The sequence below is a fragment of the Raphanus sativus genome, chromosome 1, assembly GCF_000801105.2.
Source record: "Raphanus sativus cultivar WK10039 chromosome 1, ASM80110v3, whole genome shotgun sequence".
NCBI classification, from domain to species: Eukaryota; Viridiplantae; Streptophyta; class Magnoliopsida; order Brassicales; family Brassicaceae; genus Raphanus; species Raphanus sativus.
Genome location: NC_079511.1, coordinates 11113989 through 11129885, shown reverse-complemented (window position 1 = coordinate 11129885; position 15897 = coordinate 11113989). Strand labels below are relative to the sequence as shown.

General features: G+C 35.2%; 3 protein-coding genes across 3 annotated transcripts; 2 read left to right on the top strand and 1 right to left on the bottom strand.

Annotated features, from left to right (window-relative positions):
- Window positions 1–1267: 1267 nt before the first annotated feature.
- LOC108862528 (protein NUCLEOLAR FACTOR 1-like) lies at window positions 1268–5949 on the bottom strand. Its single transcript, XM_018636690.2, has 23 exons — window positions 5765–5949; window positions 5564–5678; window positions 5281–5387; window positions 4893–5176; window positions 4687–4810; window positions 4500–4600; window positions 4270–4389; window positions 4117–4197; window positions 3863–4023; window positions 3692–3764; window positions 3525–3584; window positions 3384–3422; window positions 3215–3303; window positions 3060–3124; window positions 2945–2991; window positions 2730–2789; window positions 2586–2657; window positions 2447–2476; window positions 2265–2359; window positions 2047–2152; window positions 1902–1964; window positions 1756–1827; window positions 1268–1508 (listed from the first exon to the last, which is right to left on the bottom strand). The coding sequence occupies exons 1-23, from the start codon at window positions 5874–5876 to the stop codon at window positions 1434–1436; spliced, it is 2151 nt and encodes a 716-aa protein (XP_018492192.2). The 5' UTR covers window positions 5877–5949; the 3' UTR covers window positions 1268–1433.
- Window positions 5950–8373: 2424 nt separating this feature from the next.
- On the top strand, window positions 8374–10739 carry LOC108845203 (B3 domain-containing protein REM17). The gene is made up of 6 exons (XM_057010732.1): window positions 8374–8496; window positions 8589–8904; window positions 9130–9254; window positions 9343–9681; window positions 9777–10283; window positions 10366–10739. Exons 1-6 carry the CDS (start codon window positions 8416–8418, stop codon window positions 10618–10620), a joined length of 1623 nt encoding a protein of 540 aa, XP_056866712.1. The 5' UTR covers window positions 8374–8415; the 3' UTR covers window positions 10621–10739.
- Window positions 10740–12102: 1363 nt separating this feature from the next.
- LOC108833905 (B3 domain-containing protein REM17-like) lies at window positions 12103–13843 on the top strand. Its single transcript, XM_018607299.2, has 5 exons — window positions 12103–12183; window positions 12296–12605; window positions 12870–12988; window positions 13078–13404; window positions 13505–13843. Exons 1-5 carry the CDS (start codon window positions 12103–12105, stop codon window positions 13841–13843), a joined length of 1176 nt encoding a protein of 391 aa, XP_018462801.2.
- Window positions 13844–15897: the final 2054 nt, after the last annotated feature.

Sequence of the window (15897 nt, the reverse complement as noted above, 5' to 3'; positions counted from 1 at the left end):
TCTTTTGAGAATGTATCCTTCTGTATAGGAAATTCTCTTGCTTCTCAAAATGTACATGTCACTAAGCTGTTCCGTGTTGTTTAGTTAGTTTCTATCTTGTCTTTCCGCAGGAACTGTTCTTGATTTGGTCTTTCACATACTTCGCTGTTCTAGTTAGCTCTAATTTGGTTGGAAATTCTTCTGTTTTTTTTTTTACCTTAACGGCCACTCCCACGCAAGCTCTGATTTTGCCGAAACCTAGAAACTCTTGAGAAATGATGTAAACAGTCTCAAAACCATGGTCAACCTTGGTTCAGAAGTGTACATGCAAGCTCAAGTTGTAAGTCATGCATTGTCTCCATACTGAGCTTAATGCGTTTTCACAAATAATGCATAACGCTTGTGCATTCAAGTAGTGTGTACTTCAACTATGTTCTGTCTGTTAGTTGCTAATTATGTGTTAAGCGTTGGAATAGGAGATGGTATATACCAGGCTTAGGCTTGCTTTCTCATTTTCTTTTCTTTTTACACTTGGTTTGAGTGTGAGTTCAGGCCAAATACAAGGCACATATTAATTGATGTAGGACTCGGCTTTTATGTGGAGTTCACCCTGCAAGAAGCTCTTGACTATATTCCACAAAGGGAGGAAAGAATTAAAAAATATGATAACGCCTTGCTTTATGCTGTTCTTTGTATACGACTTTGTCGCATTGCTGTTTGTTTTCTGGGTAAATTCGAGGGAAAACATTGTTTGATTGATTGTGTCATGAAGACTGAGTTGTCTAGTGGAATGCACCGCAACAACGACTGTCTCAATTTCGTTGTTGTTTGGTTTAGTGTTTTGCTCTTTTTTCAGAAACGTTATGTACTCTTTATCTTCTGTGGACCTTATTGCGATTTGAGTTGGAGTTTCGAACTTGCAGAAATTTCTATTTGATTGGTTTCTCTCTGCTTATGTGGTTCCAATTGCACGACAATATGAGTACTGTGGCCTCTTCTGCAATTGTTGGGTTTTGCAGGGACAAGATCTTTGAAGAACAGAAAGTACTATATATTTTTGTATAGTAAAGTCTCTTGCTTCTCAAAAATGTACATCTCACTGAGCTGAACTGTTCTTGATCTGGTCTTTCAGAATACATTGCTGTTCTAGTTAAACTAATTGAAGCAACGTGCGTTAAAAGAGGATTGCTATTGCCCTTTGTCGATTGGTTTTGCAAGCCCACTACTAGTCTTTGAAGGTTTTAGTCTATGCGAATACTTGTTATTCGCCAGTTTAAAATCCCAACAATGTAAAATCCTCTATGGTTACTTAAAAGTATGTCCCCATGCATAAAGTATGTCATTGTGTAAATGAGGTCTCTAGCAACATTTTCTTTTACACCAATCATGCGTAGAGACGTAGTAATTCGAAATGAAAAGAAAAAATACAAAATAGAAAAAGCGGAGGATGAGTGTCAACGGAAAATAAAGGTACTCCGCTCAGAGCTGAGAAGTGACTTTGCTGAAGCATGCCCAACGATCCTTCGCAGCTGCAAATAAGCCACATGGTATCCAAACAACAACACTTACATCAGACTGGTGCTACTGAGAACGGTAACTCTTATTCTCAGGACATATAAAATGTGTTTGAGAGTTAAAACACATCATTTTCAGCTCGAATATTCCTCAGCGACTGATCTCTAAGCTTAAAATATTATTAAGCTCTAACATTTGTAACTTAGTGAAGAACTAGTAAGTATATCCGGAAACTAGTAAATATTTGGAAATGAGAATTACCCGGAACACATCTAAAGGACAAAAAAGCACAGTGGCCTCCATGTCATAGGACTCTTCAAGCATGTTCACGATCTGCAGTTAAAGCTTACAATGTATGAGATCCTAGTGATACTGATGCCTTTGTGTCGCAATTAAGATGCTCTTACCTGAGGGTAAAACTCCTTCCTCTCCGGAAGAGAGTATATAATCAACTTCTTTATGCCACGGATCTGAAACCCACGAAGAAATCAGAACACTAATTGAACCATAGAACCTAATCAGAGAAGAAGAAGAAGAAGAAGAAAGAAAAACCGTGTATCTCCAATAGAAGTGTCCTCTCTCATTGTAGAGCATGATCTTCGTGCTCCCTGCAAAAAAACCTTGTCGTGCCCTAGATTTAGCCTCTTGACTTACAGATCTGAAAAACGAGAGTCATGATTAACTACCATCATCCAGTGTAACGAAAGCCAAATAACAAGGAAACAGTAACTTTAAAATATAAAGAGGGGACAGGAACGAAATGGTCTCACTCGTTAACAATGCAGAACGAGGCTTTCTGGGAGCTCAAAAACTCTCTAAGCATGGCCAACTCGGCGTTAGAACTCATAAAGATCATTACTCCTCCCTACAAACAGGATTTAAAAAACAGACGACAATCAAACTCTTAAAGTAAGGACATCAAAATAATTCAGCCTTTAAATGACGGGAGTACCTGAACAGAATCTTTTAACTTTGGGAATATCTATGACAAAAAGAAGAACAGAATCAGCAAATACTGTAATAATTTGAAGTATCATCTGTGAGTGACCCAAGAAAATGTTATTTAATAAACAAATATAAAAACTAGAGACCTTTTTGGTAAAGTATTCAAGACGTGCATGGTCAGCTTGTTTTACGGAGTCTGCATCAAATTTTTCATAAATCTGCAACATGGGGGAAAAAAAAGAGTTAGGATGTCGACAACTTTTATGTTTATTACCAAAATGAGATTATACCTGCGTGACACTGTGCAACACTTCATGAAGAACACCTTTGTGTTCACACTCCAGCTTCATCTGCATCGGTTAATATGAAAGTGCAGTTGGACAATTTTAATTAAAAAAATACCAAATCTTGGTTTAGAGAAGACATAATATATAGTTCAATTAAAATCATAGTAGTAGTCTCTGTAACATATATAGAAAGGTACATGAAAAGAAAAAAAAATCACCTTTCCTTTATAGTTCAAGCATTGGTGATTGAACAGAAAATTGATATCTGAAATGGAATATTCTTCCGGTTAGTAAAAGTCTAGAAACCTAACAATAACTTAGCCATAAATGCACCTGGGGTTAAATAAGAACTTAGAATTATTGACTGCCGATAGAACCGTGCGTGTCCATTAAGATACCTAAACATAAGACAAACTTTAATTACAGATTCTAATATAGTTGAGCAGTAGTTGGACACAGACGAGGTATTAAAAATAACAAGTACGTACATAGGCCGGACACGACTTATATCAGTATTATGATGCTCTGATGACTCTTCATTTAATTTTGTGACGACTGTTTGAACGTGCGTCCAGTTCTGAATCATGATAACAAAGTGAATTACAAGAGTTGAAGTAAAAATACAGCCATGTTTGCAAATTCACTCCCACAACCTACCTGCATATACATTACGTCCGCATGATCGATAACAAAAACCTATCCACATGTAATTGAAAAAAGAACATTAGTAACTAGTTCAATGAAGAGATGCAGAATACAACTCCAAATATAAAATATACATCTTCAAGCAATGATTACCTCGATGGAGGACAGATAATCAAGAACCGCTTTCTTATTGTCTTCTGCTTTGCCCAAGGCCTAGAAAGAGTAAAAAAAATTGATAAGAGACTGAGTGATTAAAAAAGACGCAGCATATATAACAAAATCATCATCTTGCAGAAAGATAGGTATTAAAGGGTACCTACCAAAACTAAGCCGAGAGGGGAAGCAATAATCATGTCCGAGGTAATGAAATCATTGTAAAGTCTAATGCTCTTCCTGGAAGAGACCAGAGAGAGGATTCAAGTCTCAGCCAACTACCAAATCAATCACAAACAGGAAGCATGCACTGCCATGTTCTAAATAAGATTAGATACCTTGTATACTTAATGCCTAGCAAAAAGGTATCATCATTGTTCCCTTCACCAAATAGGGCTTCCCAATCACGAGGTTTTGAAGGCTTTCCATCATCGAAGTCATCAGATTCGTCTTCATATCCAAACTCATCATTAAACCGGCCGTGGTGTTCCACAGTATCCTGACACCATTGAATGATAACATAGGCAACTCGAGACAATATCAATGCAGAAAAATAAATGAATGAAAAGTCACAAGTTTGTTTATATTATACCCTGTGAGCTTCGGGAGTTAGTTGTATGAGCCTATTGACAACTCGAAAGGCAATACTCCTCAATGGTAATAGAATCAGCACCTACGATGATAAACATAGGACCAATTGTCAAATGACATTAAAACATAAAAGGGGGTGGGGTGGGTCATGCACCTTTGGACTAGTAAATCCTCTGTCCCGAAATCTATCATCAGGAGTTTCACCATGAGAAAGCTTGGCAATTTTCCTTTCATTCTTCTTGACAAGATCTCTAGATCTAAAAATGTGATTCAACTGCATACGACAAACTCTGACTTCAACAAATCTTGGAGATATGCAAAAAAAAAGAATATATATATATATATATATCTTAGAAATTAGAAGGAGTATAAATATGCACATACAGAATGCATAAGGTATGCGTCAATGTGACTAGAGTCTTCTCCACGGTCTCCATTGTAAAAGGGTTTCTTGTTAGAATGCAAAATATCCATATAGCTGTTGCCTAGAAAAATGAAATAATATATAGTCGAAGTCAGAAAGAGAGGAAAAAAAAAAGAACAAGGTTGATCGCAAGAAACCGATACGTACAAATGGAGAAGAATCTTCTCCTTGCAGATGAGCCAAACTCCTCCCCTCCAGCTTCCTTGTACAATTGAAGCCAGTGCTCAAATAACTTAGGCTTGATGCCGTAGGGTGCATCACTCTTAGCAACCTGCAAAGAAAATACGTTTTTTTTAGGAAGGCGAACTCTGCAACAACACTTTTGTGCTAGATAAGGTTATAAGAATATATACATCAAGAAAATTTTGTCTAGTTCCTTTCCAGCTGCAATTAGGCATGCCAATGGCGGGTGCTTTCCATTTAAAGCTCCAGACGTGTTTTAGTAAAGTTTTCACTTCTTCACTTAATAAAGTATGACCAAGGTGCTCACTAAATGCACTGGTAGATGAAGAAGCAACTACAGAAGATTGGCCATTGGTACTCAACTCATTCTCCTCGTCTGTCTCAGAATCTTCTTCGTCACTGTGATTATCATCAATCTTCTCCTGCTCGAGGCATTCCAGATCAGCCCCTTTAACTGAGAGACAAGGGAAGTGAGATTGTATCTAGAGCTAAGAATACTTAAAAAACCCAAAAGGCCTACCAATAATTTCAAACACAAGACAAAGGAAAAAAATTGACCTTGAATCTCATCATCGTCTCCATCTGTAGAGCTTATATCCTCAGAAGAACTGTTTTCCTCGTCTTCATCTTCTTCTGTGTCGCTTTTACCTTGTTCCTGTCTCTGCCTGTCAAAAGATTTGGAAACCCGGATTTAGCATATGAACTAATACTACAAAGATTTCCAATCTTCAAGTTACCAGTTCACATTAGGCCATGGCATATATAACAAATACTACAAAGAGAGTTCCAGATTAACCCAAAAAAAAAAACTAAAGATTTAAATTTATACTGTAAAATGTACCTTCTTCTGTTCATGTCAGAAACAACCTTGTTAGATAAACCAAGAGATGCTAGCAGATTATGGTAAGCTGTCGGTTTTCTGTTAATATTTGCTACTGATTTGTCTTCAAATGAATCTACAATACAATATGATAACCGAAAAAGTTTATTTGAGTTTCAAAAAATCTGAAAACAATTGCAGAATAGCTAAAATCTAAGATACCTGTTGGAGTATTCGAAATACACCGTTCACGCTTCTTCTTATTCAGTTTCCTATCCAAATTTTCCTGGGGCCTGTGCCTTTTCAGCACTGCTCCGGTAAACTGCGATGCCATGGAAGGAAGCTAAGAGAGAGAGAGAGAGAGAGATTTTCAGGCCTGGTTCATTAGGGTTTTGGGGTGCGAAATCTTTGGCTCGTAGGTTGGGTTATTATTTGACCGACATATTCTAATATATCTGTATTATTAAAAATGAAAATTTTAGTACTGTTTGAAAACATTAATAGTCAAAAATAAATAGTAATACTACATTAATTGTATTGCCAAATTTCACTTCGTTTTAGTCAAAAAAAAAATTTCACTTAGTATTTTTATTAATTATATTACCTTAACAATAATTCACATAACTAGTTATATTACCATAATAATAATAGTGCACATTTTTCTTTATTAGTTGATCACTATTGATTTTTGCGTCAACTATAAAATCAAAATGCAAAAATAACTAAGTTTTGCATAGGGTTGGACAAATAAACCGAACCCGAAAATTCAAACTGAACCCGATCTGATAAAAATAAATCTGAACCGATCCGAACCCGATATTATCGAATGGATCTTGTTTCATGGTATTTTGGGTTATGGATATTATCCGAACGGAGCCCGAATCTAAATGAATATCCGATAGAACCCGAAACATTCAAAACCCTAGAAGTATCTTGTATCAAACATGATCTCAATTCCTAATATATATTCAAAATACATTAAGGGGGGTGTATTCAACTGAAAATTTTAAATGATTTGTATTAAAATGACAAATCCACAGTTATTCAAATATGATTAAAAATTCATTTAAAATCCAGTGTTATTGAAGTTGACATTTCATAAAATACTCTGAAATCTAGTGTTATTGAAAATATTTTAATAAGTGGAGTTTTAAAGTTTTCAAGTGATTTTAAGATGTTTGGGTTGAATTTCTTAGTTAAAAAATTAAAACTCAAATCTCATAGTTTTAGGTGATATTCTAGAGTAGTTTAACAAAAATCATTTAAATCTCTACAACTTATTGAAATCATCTAAAACCCCATTAAAAACCAAATCACCTCAAATGTTAGATTGAATACATCTCCCTAAGATATACTGAATATATAAAATACTTATCTATTACATGAAGGTTGGTGATTCTATTACATAAATGTTGATGATTAAATGTGGCTGTTGAATTTTGAAATATTTAACTTTAGATTTTGTTTTCATTAAACAATGTTTTTTATTTCATGAGAAAGTGGTTTTCATTTTATATTTTCATTTATTTGCTTTTCTTTTTATCAATAACTATATTTTCTTTTCATTTGATTTTAAATGATCATGGTTGGTGTTCATTTCTTATTTTTAAATCAATTTTACTTACGTTTTTGGTTACAAAAAGATTCAATTAGGTATTTGAAACCCAAAAAATGATTTTACTTATGTTTTGGTTACAAAGTAGGTACAAATCATATATTTTTAAACTGAATAACCGATTGGAACCCGAAACCCGAAAGTACATTGGGTTGTACCGGTTCTTTGAAGATTTACTAACCCCGACCCAAACCCGATAAAACCCGAACCGGTCCTGAAACAAACTTTCAAATAATTCGAATGGGACTGATTTTGATAAACCCGAAAAACTAAAACCCGAATGGATAAAACCAAAACCCGATTGGGACCCCGAATGCTCATGCCTAGTTTTGCATATAGATAAACTTTTGGTTTAGTTTGTTTTACTAAAACATTTCTTATTTTAGTTTCAATCTATGAAAAATTATATAGTCAAAAACATAATTCAAAAACATATTTTTTTGAATAAAATAATAACTTAAATCAAAATAATAAAAATATATTACATTTATTGTTATTTAATTTTTCACTGCATATAATTATTTTACTAAATTAAAAAAAAAACTCTTTCAATTTCATTTAATTTAGCCAACCACATAGAAAAATGTCTTTTTGTTAGTTTATAAAACCAGTTAAGCATGAAAATTGACTCTCCATTTACGTAAAGGTTGTTCCTTTAGGGTATCGTTTTTTATTTTGAAATTAGGCCCCGATTGAAGATTAAAACTCGATTATTCATTTAAATGGTAATTTTACAAAGTATTTATACTAAGCACTTTGTTGTTGTGTTTTAACAAAAAAAAAAAGCACTTTATTGTTGTTAGGGCATTTGAAAATACGTCAGCAATGTATCAGATGGGTAGCTTCATCTCCAAGGCATAACCCATCTCGTGACAATAACTCTTTTTCTTTCACTAGTTTTTTTTCAAAAGCTCGAAACTTGCAATCACCTAAATAAGACATATCTTAGTGTGTGTTGTCACTCTAATATCTGTCTTTAGCAAAGATTCTTCACGAAGATCAACGGCTCTAAAAAGCAGAGGAAGATCACTCTATTGGATGGACATGGTTTCTTGGGAGAAAGTCGATAAAGTTTCTGGGAAAGGTAACTGTAACTCGAAATTATTCACCTCGAGATATTCAAGACCAATAAGACAAGTGCCATAAAAGTTGTCACCTTTATGAAACTCTGAGTCCACCATAAAAGATTCCTATTAGTCTCTTTGCTCATGATATAAACATTTCTTGTGAGGTTTTCTCTTGAGGTGTTACAACATTAATGGCTTATGATCACTCTCTTCACTCTCCGAACAATCCACATTTCTTTCGGCCTCTCCTACCGGGCTTCCACACTCATCTCGTACTCCTCTGAACTCTTTTCTTGCGCCTTAAGAAACGATCTGTCTACAATAATATTTCATTTGCTTAACTTTTGTTGCATGTTTGTTGCAGAGCATTCCTGTAGCTTTCTTCTTGAAGCACGTCCAAGGAAGTAACGACCACATCAAGACTGCGAAACTGAGAACAGATGCGTCTGCTAAAACTTGGTTAGTGAAGATAAGCGGCTTGAAACTCACAGATGGATGGGAAGATTTTGCAGTAAGGCATGAGCTCCGGATTGGTGACATCATCATTTTCAGACATGAAGGAGAGATGGTGTTTCATGTCACAGCTTTCGGACCAAGTTTCTGTGACATTCAATATACTTCAGCATCATCTCAAAACATCAATGATGATATTGATGATCAGACCAACAATACTGGTAAACGTTTGTTCTATGAAAGTACTTAAAAATACTACGAGGTCGTTAGCTCAGCTAGAAAATTCCTAGCCATTGTGTTAGAAGACTGCTCGGATGAAACAAATATTTAGATGATGTAGTTTCGGGCATGGGCTCCTAGTATATAAATAAAATAAAATAAAATAATATATACTTAAATTCTGTAGAAAAATATGCAAACTTGAGATTTTTTAAACTGTTTTGAAGTTGCAGGAAACAGTTCAGGAGATAAGAGAAAGAGAGTGAAGAAGACTCCAAGAACAAAAGGAGATTCTTCATCTGATCATTCTCATTTTGTGGCACATGTCTCACCCTCAAGTCTAATTTCTGATCGACTGGTTAGATGAGATTCCTACAGTTCCATGCAACATATCTCTTAGTTAACCTCTGACCTGCTTTAATCTCATTGTGTGATTGCATTTGCAGTATATACCAACCGGTTTTGCTAGGTCAAACGGTCTGGACAACATGAACGGCAAAGAGATCGTTCTTCTTAACGAGGAAGGAAGGTCATGGAACTTGAATATGACATACAAGGAAGCAGGTCCGCAGACTTATGTCAGACCTGGCTGGAGGAAATTCTGTGCTGAGAATGGGATGAAAAAAGGTCATCACTATACATTCAAACTGGTCGGAAAATCTGCACCACCAGTCCTTCGTTTGTCCCGTGCAGAACATGATCCAAAACCACCTCCAGAATCTCCATTAGACCACTCTTATTATGCTGGATCTGTCTCTTCTAATAGCCTAAGAATTAATAAACTGGTGAATACATACATAAACTCACAATATAGTTTCAGAACTTCAAATGCTCTTTTTAGTTTTGTATATTGATATTATGCATGTGTCGTTTTTTGCAGTATCTTCAAAGGGAGTTTGTGACTTCAAATGGTCTGGACAGAGGATGCAGTGAGATAACGGTAAAGAATGAGTGGGGAGGAAGCTGGATTTTACCGCTGAGACGGTACGAATCACACAACCATACTTATCTGGGACCAGGCTGGAAAACTTTCTGCCAAGTCAACGGGATGAAAGCTGGAGATTCCTTTATGTTTAAGGTGGTTGAAACCGGCGACAAGCCTGTTCTCTTGTTGTGCACTTCTAACCGTGGGGAAACACTATTAGAGATTCCAGAAGAGAGTGATGATGTACATTCCCTCTCTTCAGATACTAGCAGCGGAGATGATAGTAGTGAAGAATCCCAAGAAAGTGAAGAGGAGAGTCTTGAAGACGATAGCAGGTCAAAGGAAAGTTTTGAGATGGAGAAAAGGAAGAGTAGCTTCAGATGCATATGTTCATCTCCATATAGTAAACAGCGTTTTGTGAGGTTAACTCTTACACATAACGCTCTTACAACCTATGTACTGGTAAGTTCATATACTACTCTCTCTCAAGGTTGTTTATTGTTTCTCTTTTTTCGTGTGTGTCTAAAATCAAATCTTTGCGCAGTACCTTCCGTTGGCTTTCACGCGGGCGAATGGCATCAACAAGCCAAGAAAGATAATGCTGTTAGGTAAAGATGGAGTGAAGAAACAGGAGGTGGATCTTTTGAAGAACAAATCAACTGGAATAATGCGAATTGGAAAAGGATGGAGAGAGTTCTGTGACGCTCATGGTGTAAAGGTAGGAGAGTCCTTTCTTTTGGAACTCATTTGGGAGGATAAAGAAGCAATTCCAGTGCTTAAGTTCTGCACCAAACTCTGAGACTTTTATGACCAGAGGAAGAAGATTCCTGTGGTACAATATGTTCTTACTCTCTGTCAAGTTTCTTTAAGTTGCAGCAGCTTGTTGACTGCATATTATTCTCTTGTTGCTTCTGGCTAGATGTCTACTTATCGATCATATCTCTAGTGTGTGTGTGTGTGTGTAAAATGCCAAACACTTTCGCATTCATTTAAGTTCCAGTTCCAAAAGGACATGATCTAGCCACATAGATCCAAGTATACAAGATCTTGCATATATTTTTAAGCCATGTTTTACAAAATTATTTTTATATTTTAATTATATATATATACACACATATATATATATATATAAAATAAAAATATATGTATATAGATAGATACCTTCCTAGTTTTTTTTTTAAATCTCTGTTTCTAGTGCTTCCTTATGATTTCATTTTCACGTATCCGCTTCCGATGTATCCGCTTCAGATGTATCCGCTTCCTATTCCATGTAATTTATATAAGTTGTAGTTACCATTTACGAATAAATCTATGGAATTAGAAAGCTACTTGTAAGATCTATACACATAGAAAAGCTAACCTGTTCAGACGTAAGATTGAGTAGAGTCTATCAAAACAAGTAAGGATTGAACGGATGTAATGTAAGATGACAAACACTAAAGCACAAGAGATACTCTAATATGATTAATGTATAATAATTCTCAAAATTCAACTAATGAACTTTTGTTAGTTTTTGCACAGGTGATAGAAATCTACTACCTAGGTAGCGAATGTCTCAAAAACCCAAATCTGTATGTTTTCTTTTTTCAGTTTTTCTTTGACGATATTAACTTGTGTTAACTCTGTTTGTGAGATTAAATGGTTTTGACCCTTTGTGAGATCAAGGTCTTAACTTGTGTTAGCTCTGTTTGCAGTATATTTCTACTAATGAATGAATAGGGACATGGACCTTACTAATTAAAGATTGTGAAAACTATCAAAGAAACGGCATTCTTACAAGGTATTTATACTAAGCACTTCTTTATTATTAGGGCATTGAAGAAACTGGAAAAATACCTCAGCAATGCATAAGATGGGTAGCTTCATCTCCAAGGCACAACCCATTCGTGACAATAACTCTTTTTTACTAGTTTTCTAAAAAGCTCGAAACTTGCAATCCCTTAAATAAGACATATCTCTGTCTTTGTGTTAGTGTTTTCACTTTTTGATATCTGTCTTTAGCAAAGATTCTTCACGAGATCAACGGCTCTAAAAAGCAGAGGAAAGATCATTATTTTGGGGAGATAGTCGATAAAGTTTCTGGAAAAAGTAACGGACTTGAAATTATTCACCATCCATGTCGTCCACCTCGAGAGTTTCAAAGCCAAGATAAGACAAGTATGATAAAAGTTCTCACCTTTATGAAACTCTCGAGTCCACCATAAGATTCCTTTTATTCTCTCTGCTCAGAAAATAAAACTTACAGTGATTGAGAGTTTTTCTTGTCATGAAGTGTTCAAGAATGGCTTATGATAAATCTCTTCACTCTCCGAACAACCCACATTTCTTCCAGCCTCTCCTTCCTGGCTTCCACACTCATCTCGTAACTCCTAACTCTTTTCTTGCCCTTCAAGAAAAGTGTTTCATTTGCTCAACTTTTGTTTTTTTTGTTTTTTGCTAAGTATTGCTCAACTTTTGTTGCATGTTTGATGCAGAACATTCCTGTAGCTTTCTTCTTGAAGCACGTCCAAGGAAGTAACGACCACATCAAGACTGCTAAACTGAGAACAGATGCGTCCGATGAAACTTGGTTAGTGAAGATAAACGGTCTGAGATTCACCGATGGGTGGGAAGATTTTGCAGTAGCGCATGAGCTCCGGATTGGTGACATCATCATTTTTAGACATGAAGAAGAGATGGTGTTTCATGTCACAGCTTTAGGACCAAGTTGCTGTGACATTCAATATAGTTCAGCATCATCACACAACATCAGTGATGATAGTGAATATCAGACCAACAATACTGGTAAGCTTTTGGTTATTTTATTCCAGTTTAATTACTCAAACTATTTCAAATTTGAATAATACAATGCTTTTTTGATGTAAAAAAAAAGTTTTTCTTAAGAAATTTTTTTTGTGAATTTCAGATATTTTTTGAAAAAAAAATTAATATTTTTATTGAAATAAACAAAATAATTAGTTAAGATAGTAAACTAGGTAGCAAAAGAATTTAGGTATTAACCAAATTTAATTTGAGTATTTTTTATGGAATCTTCCATTTTAATTACAGAAAACAGTTCGGGGGAAAAGAGAAAGAGAGTGAAGAAGAGTCCAAGAACGAAAGTAGATTCTTCATCAGATCACTTTATGGCACAAGTCTCACCCACTAGTCTAAGATTTGATCGACTGGTTAGATTAGATTCCTACAGTTTCATGCAACATATCTCTTAGTTAACCTCTAGCTGCTTTAATACAACTATGTGATGATGGCATTGCAGTATGTACCAATTAGTTTTTCGAGGTCAATCGGTCTGGACAACATGAGCGGTAAAGAGATCATTCTTCTTAACGAGGAAGGAAGATCATGGAGTTTGAATATTACATACACCAAAGCAAGCATGCAGACTTATGTCGGACCTGGTTGGAGAAGATTCTGTGCTGAGAATGGGATGAACCAAGGTCATCAGTATACATTCAAACTGGTCAGAAAATCTGCACCACCAGTCATCCGCTTGTACCTTGCAGAACCAGCTCCGGAATCTTCATTACGCCATTCTAACTATGTGGGATTTGTCAGTTCTAATAGCTTAAGAAACGATAGACTGGTGAATACATAAACTCACACTATAGTTTTCATTCACCCCTTTTGGAACTTAAAATGCTGTCAGTAGTTTTGTATATTGATATGCATGTGTCGTTTTGCAGTATCTTCAGAGGAATTTTGTGATTGCAAATGGTCTGGACAGAGGATTCAGTGAGATTACTTTAAAGAATGAAAGGGGAGGAAAATGGAGTTTAGGTTTGAGATACTACGATTCACTCAGCCATACTTATCTCGGACCAGGCTGGAAAACATTTTGCCAAGTAAACGGGATCAAAGCTGGTGATTCCTTTATGTTTAAGGTGGTTGAAACCGGCGACAAGCCTGTTCTCTTGTTGTGCAGTTCCAACCGTGGGAAAACACCATCAGAGTGTCCAGAAGATAGTTATGATGTAGACTCCCTCTCCTCTGATACTAGCAGCGGAGATGATAGTAGAGAATGATAGAACCGTATTTTATAAACTACGGATTACTGAATATTGTAAAAAATAAAAAATGATAATACTATATCAAAGAGTAAGAAAAGGATGATACAACTGCAGAGGCGAGATATTATCTCTTTCCTTAACTCAAAATACGTCCCGTAGTGCGACGGTTCGATAACGTAATGAGTCCCAGGATACAACTGCAAACAATCTTCTGAATTTGCGTCACTCTATCAGAAGCCTGGCGAAACTAGTTTTGTGTTGTACTCTCAGACACAAGAAATAAAAAATACTAACATGACTATTCAATATAGGAGATTGTGGTTTTTCTTTTGGTATTTGATGAGTATTTCTTTCTATCATGCTAACAAGCCATTTATATAGAAAAATAATGAGAAGCACAAGTTTCATTTTCAACATAAAAATGAAACCTCCATGGTGCACTAATGGAGACTTTATTTCTTGTCATTATTATGTGAATTCATTTCACATTTTGACCAAGAAAATAAAGAGTATAATTATTATTATTTGACTCATTCAAACAAAATAATATACTTTAAATGGATTTCTTTTTTATATTTTATCAATATAAAAGATCACATATATTTGGTTTATAAGATTAAGTTAATGAACATGAAGTCCAACTAACAAATCAAAACCCAAATCCAAATATCTAATGTGTATATTTGTAACTCTATACAAGTTTCTCAAATCACACACATTAGACCTCCATTTCTCATTCACACTAACTCTATTTTTAGCATATGAATACATTGCTAAAAAAATAGTTCCAACAATCCCCCACATGAATAGAAATGCTTCTAGACACTAGACGACTCGACAGACTTGACTTCCTAGACAAGACTCGACAAGACTCAACAAGACTCAACTAAGGACTTTTGAGAGTACAAGCGAGAAATTCACTGTATGATGAGTTGGTAGCAATTTTTCAGCCTTGAACCAGTCATTGTTAATAGCTATCGGATTTACTCGGCCAGGAGGTGGCCATGATGTCTTGAACCTCCCGGGCTTTGGTGTAAACCTAGACAATAGCCAAAACACAGTTTCATTCTCTCACAAAACCAATTTCTCTATTGTGTTCATTTTGGCCGTGAACATTCCTGGTAATCATGAGTGAACTTTAGAGAATATAGCCATTTTATTCTCCTAGAAACGGCCCCATTTCACACCCACAAGGTGATTTGCCATTAGTTTTGTTTAGAGGAATATCATGTACTACTCCATTCATATCTCAAAACAATTGGCACAAATCATTAAAAGCAAATGCTTATCCTCTATTCCTTACATGTAGCACTGTTTAATCATCCTGGGAACTGGGTACAGACCGAAGTCTGACAGTGCTTTGGGCAGATTTAGTTTGACTTAGTTGTCTCCTTGAACCTATTTCTTGGGATCTCCAATCTGATAAGTAGAGTTACCGCCAAACCTCATCTTAGTTCATAGGCTAAACCCATTCCTCTTGATGATATTACAATTTGATCTCATGACACACCTTTAGTAATAGGATCCTAGGTTGTCATCACATTGAACATAATCTCTTGAGATTAGTCGTGATCAATTGTCTAATGATTTTTGTCATCTTTTTTCTTTTAAGATACAATCAACCATTATACATAAAACTCAATGTATGACACTAGTTTTTTTTTTTAATCATATTTTGATAACTATCACAAATTTCATTTGGCCTCTTGCCAACGACTTTATATGGTAAGCAAAGCTTCCCCCACATTTCTTGAGATAGCTTAAAACCATGCATATTTACATTTAACATCTCTTAAGAGCTTAGAAGGTTAATCTACAACTCTTTTAGATTTAAATGAATAATAAAAACAATTTCAAAAAATTGTTATAATTTTCTTTAAAATGTATTTCATTCTCAGAAATTCACATTTTAGATACAACTATTTTCATAGTTCTCTCAAGTTGATTTATAAATCTAACTTGTATATGCTTTGAATTTTTCCAAAACATATTTTGCTTTTAGCAAATATACATATCATTATATGATATTGTTTGTGCCATCAAAACCACCATTTTCTATGGCTATTCTC

Bases quoted from the DNA above. Each gene is read 5' to 3' on its own strand.
- LOC108862528 (XM_018636690.2), bottom strand. From the start codon at position 5,876: ATGGCATCGCAGTTTACCGGAGCAGTGCTGAAAAGGCACAGGCCCCAG. The intron at 3,125-3,214 runs GTACGTACTTGT...TCTTATGTTTAG, and splicing joins ATAAGTCGTGTCCGGCCTAT to GTATCTTAATGGACACGCAC. The intron at 2,477-2,585 runs GTCTCTAGTTTT...TTTTTGTCATAG, and splicing joins TTGAATACTTTACCAAAAAG to ATATTCCCAAAGTTAAAAGA.
- LOC108845203 (XM_057010732.1), top strand. From the start codon at position 8,416: ATGGCTTATGATCACTCTCTTCACTCTCCGAACAATCCACATTTCTTT. The intron at 9,255-9,342 runs GTTAGATGAGAT...TTGCATTTGCAG, and splicing joins GTCTAATTTCTGATCGACTG to TATATACCAACCGGTTTTGC. The intron at 10,284-10,365 runs GTAAGTTCATAT...ATCTTTGCGCAG, and splicing joins CTCTTACAACCTATGTACTG to TACCTTCCGTTGGCTTTCAC.
- LOC108833905 (XM_018607299.2), top strand. From the start codon at position 12,103: ATGGCTTATGATAAATCTCTTCACTCTCCGAACAACCCACATTTCTTC. The intron at 12,184-12,295 runs GTAACTCCTAAC...TGTTTGATGCAG, and splicing joins CTGGCTTCCACACTCATCTC to AACATTCCTGTAGCTTTCTT. The intron at 12,606-12,869 runs GTAAGCTTTTGG...TTTTAATTACAG, and splicing joins ATATCAGACCAACAATACTG to AAAACAGTTCGGGGGAAAAG.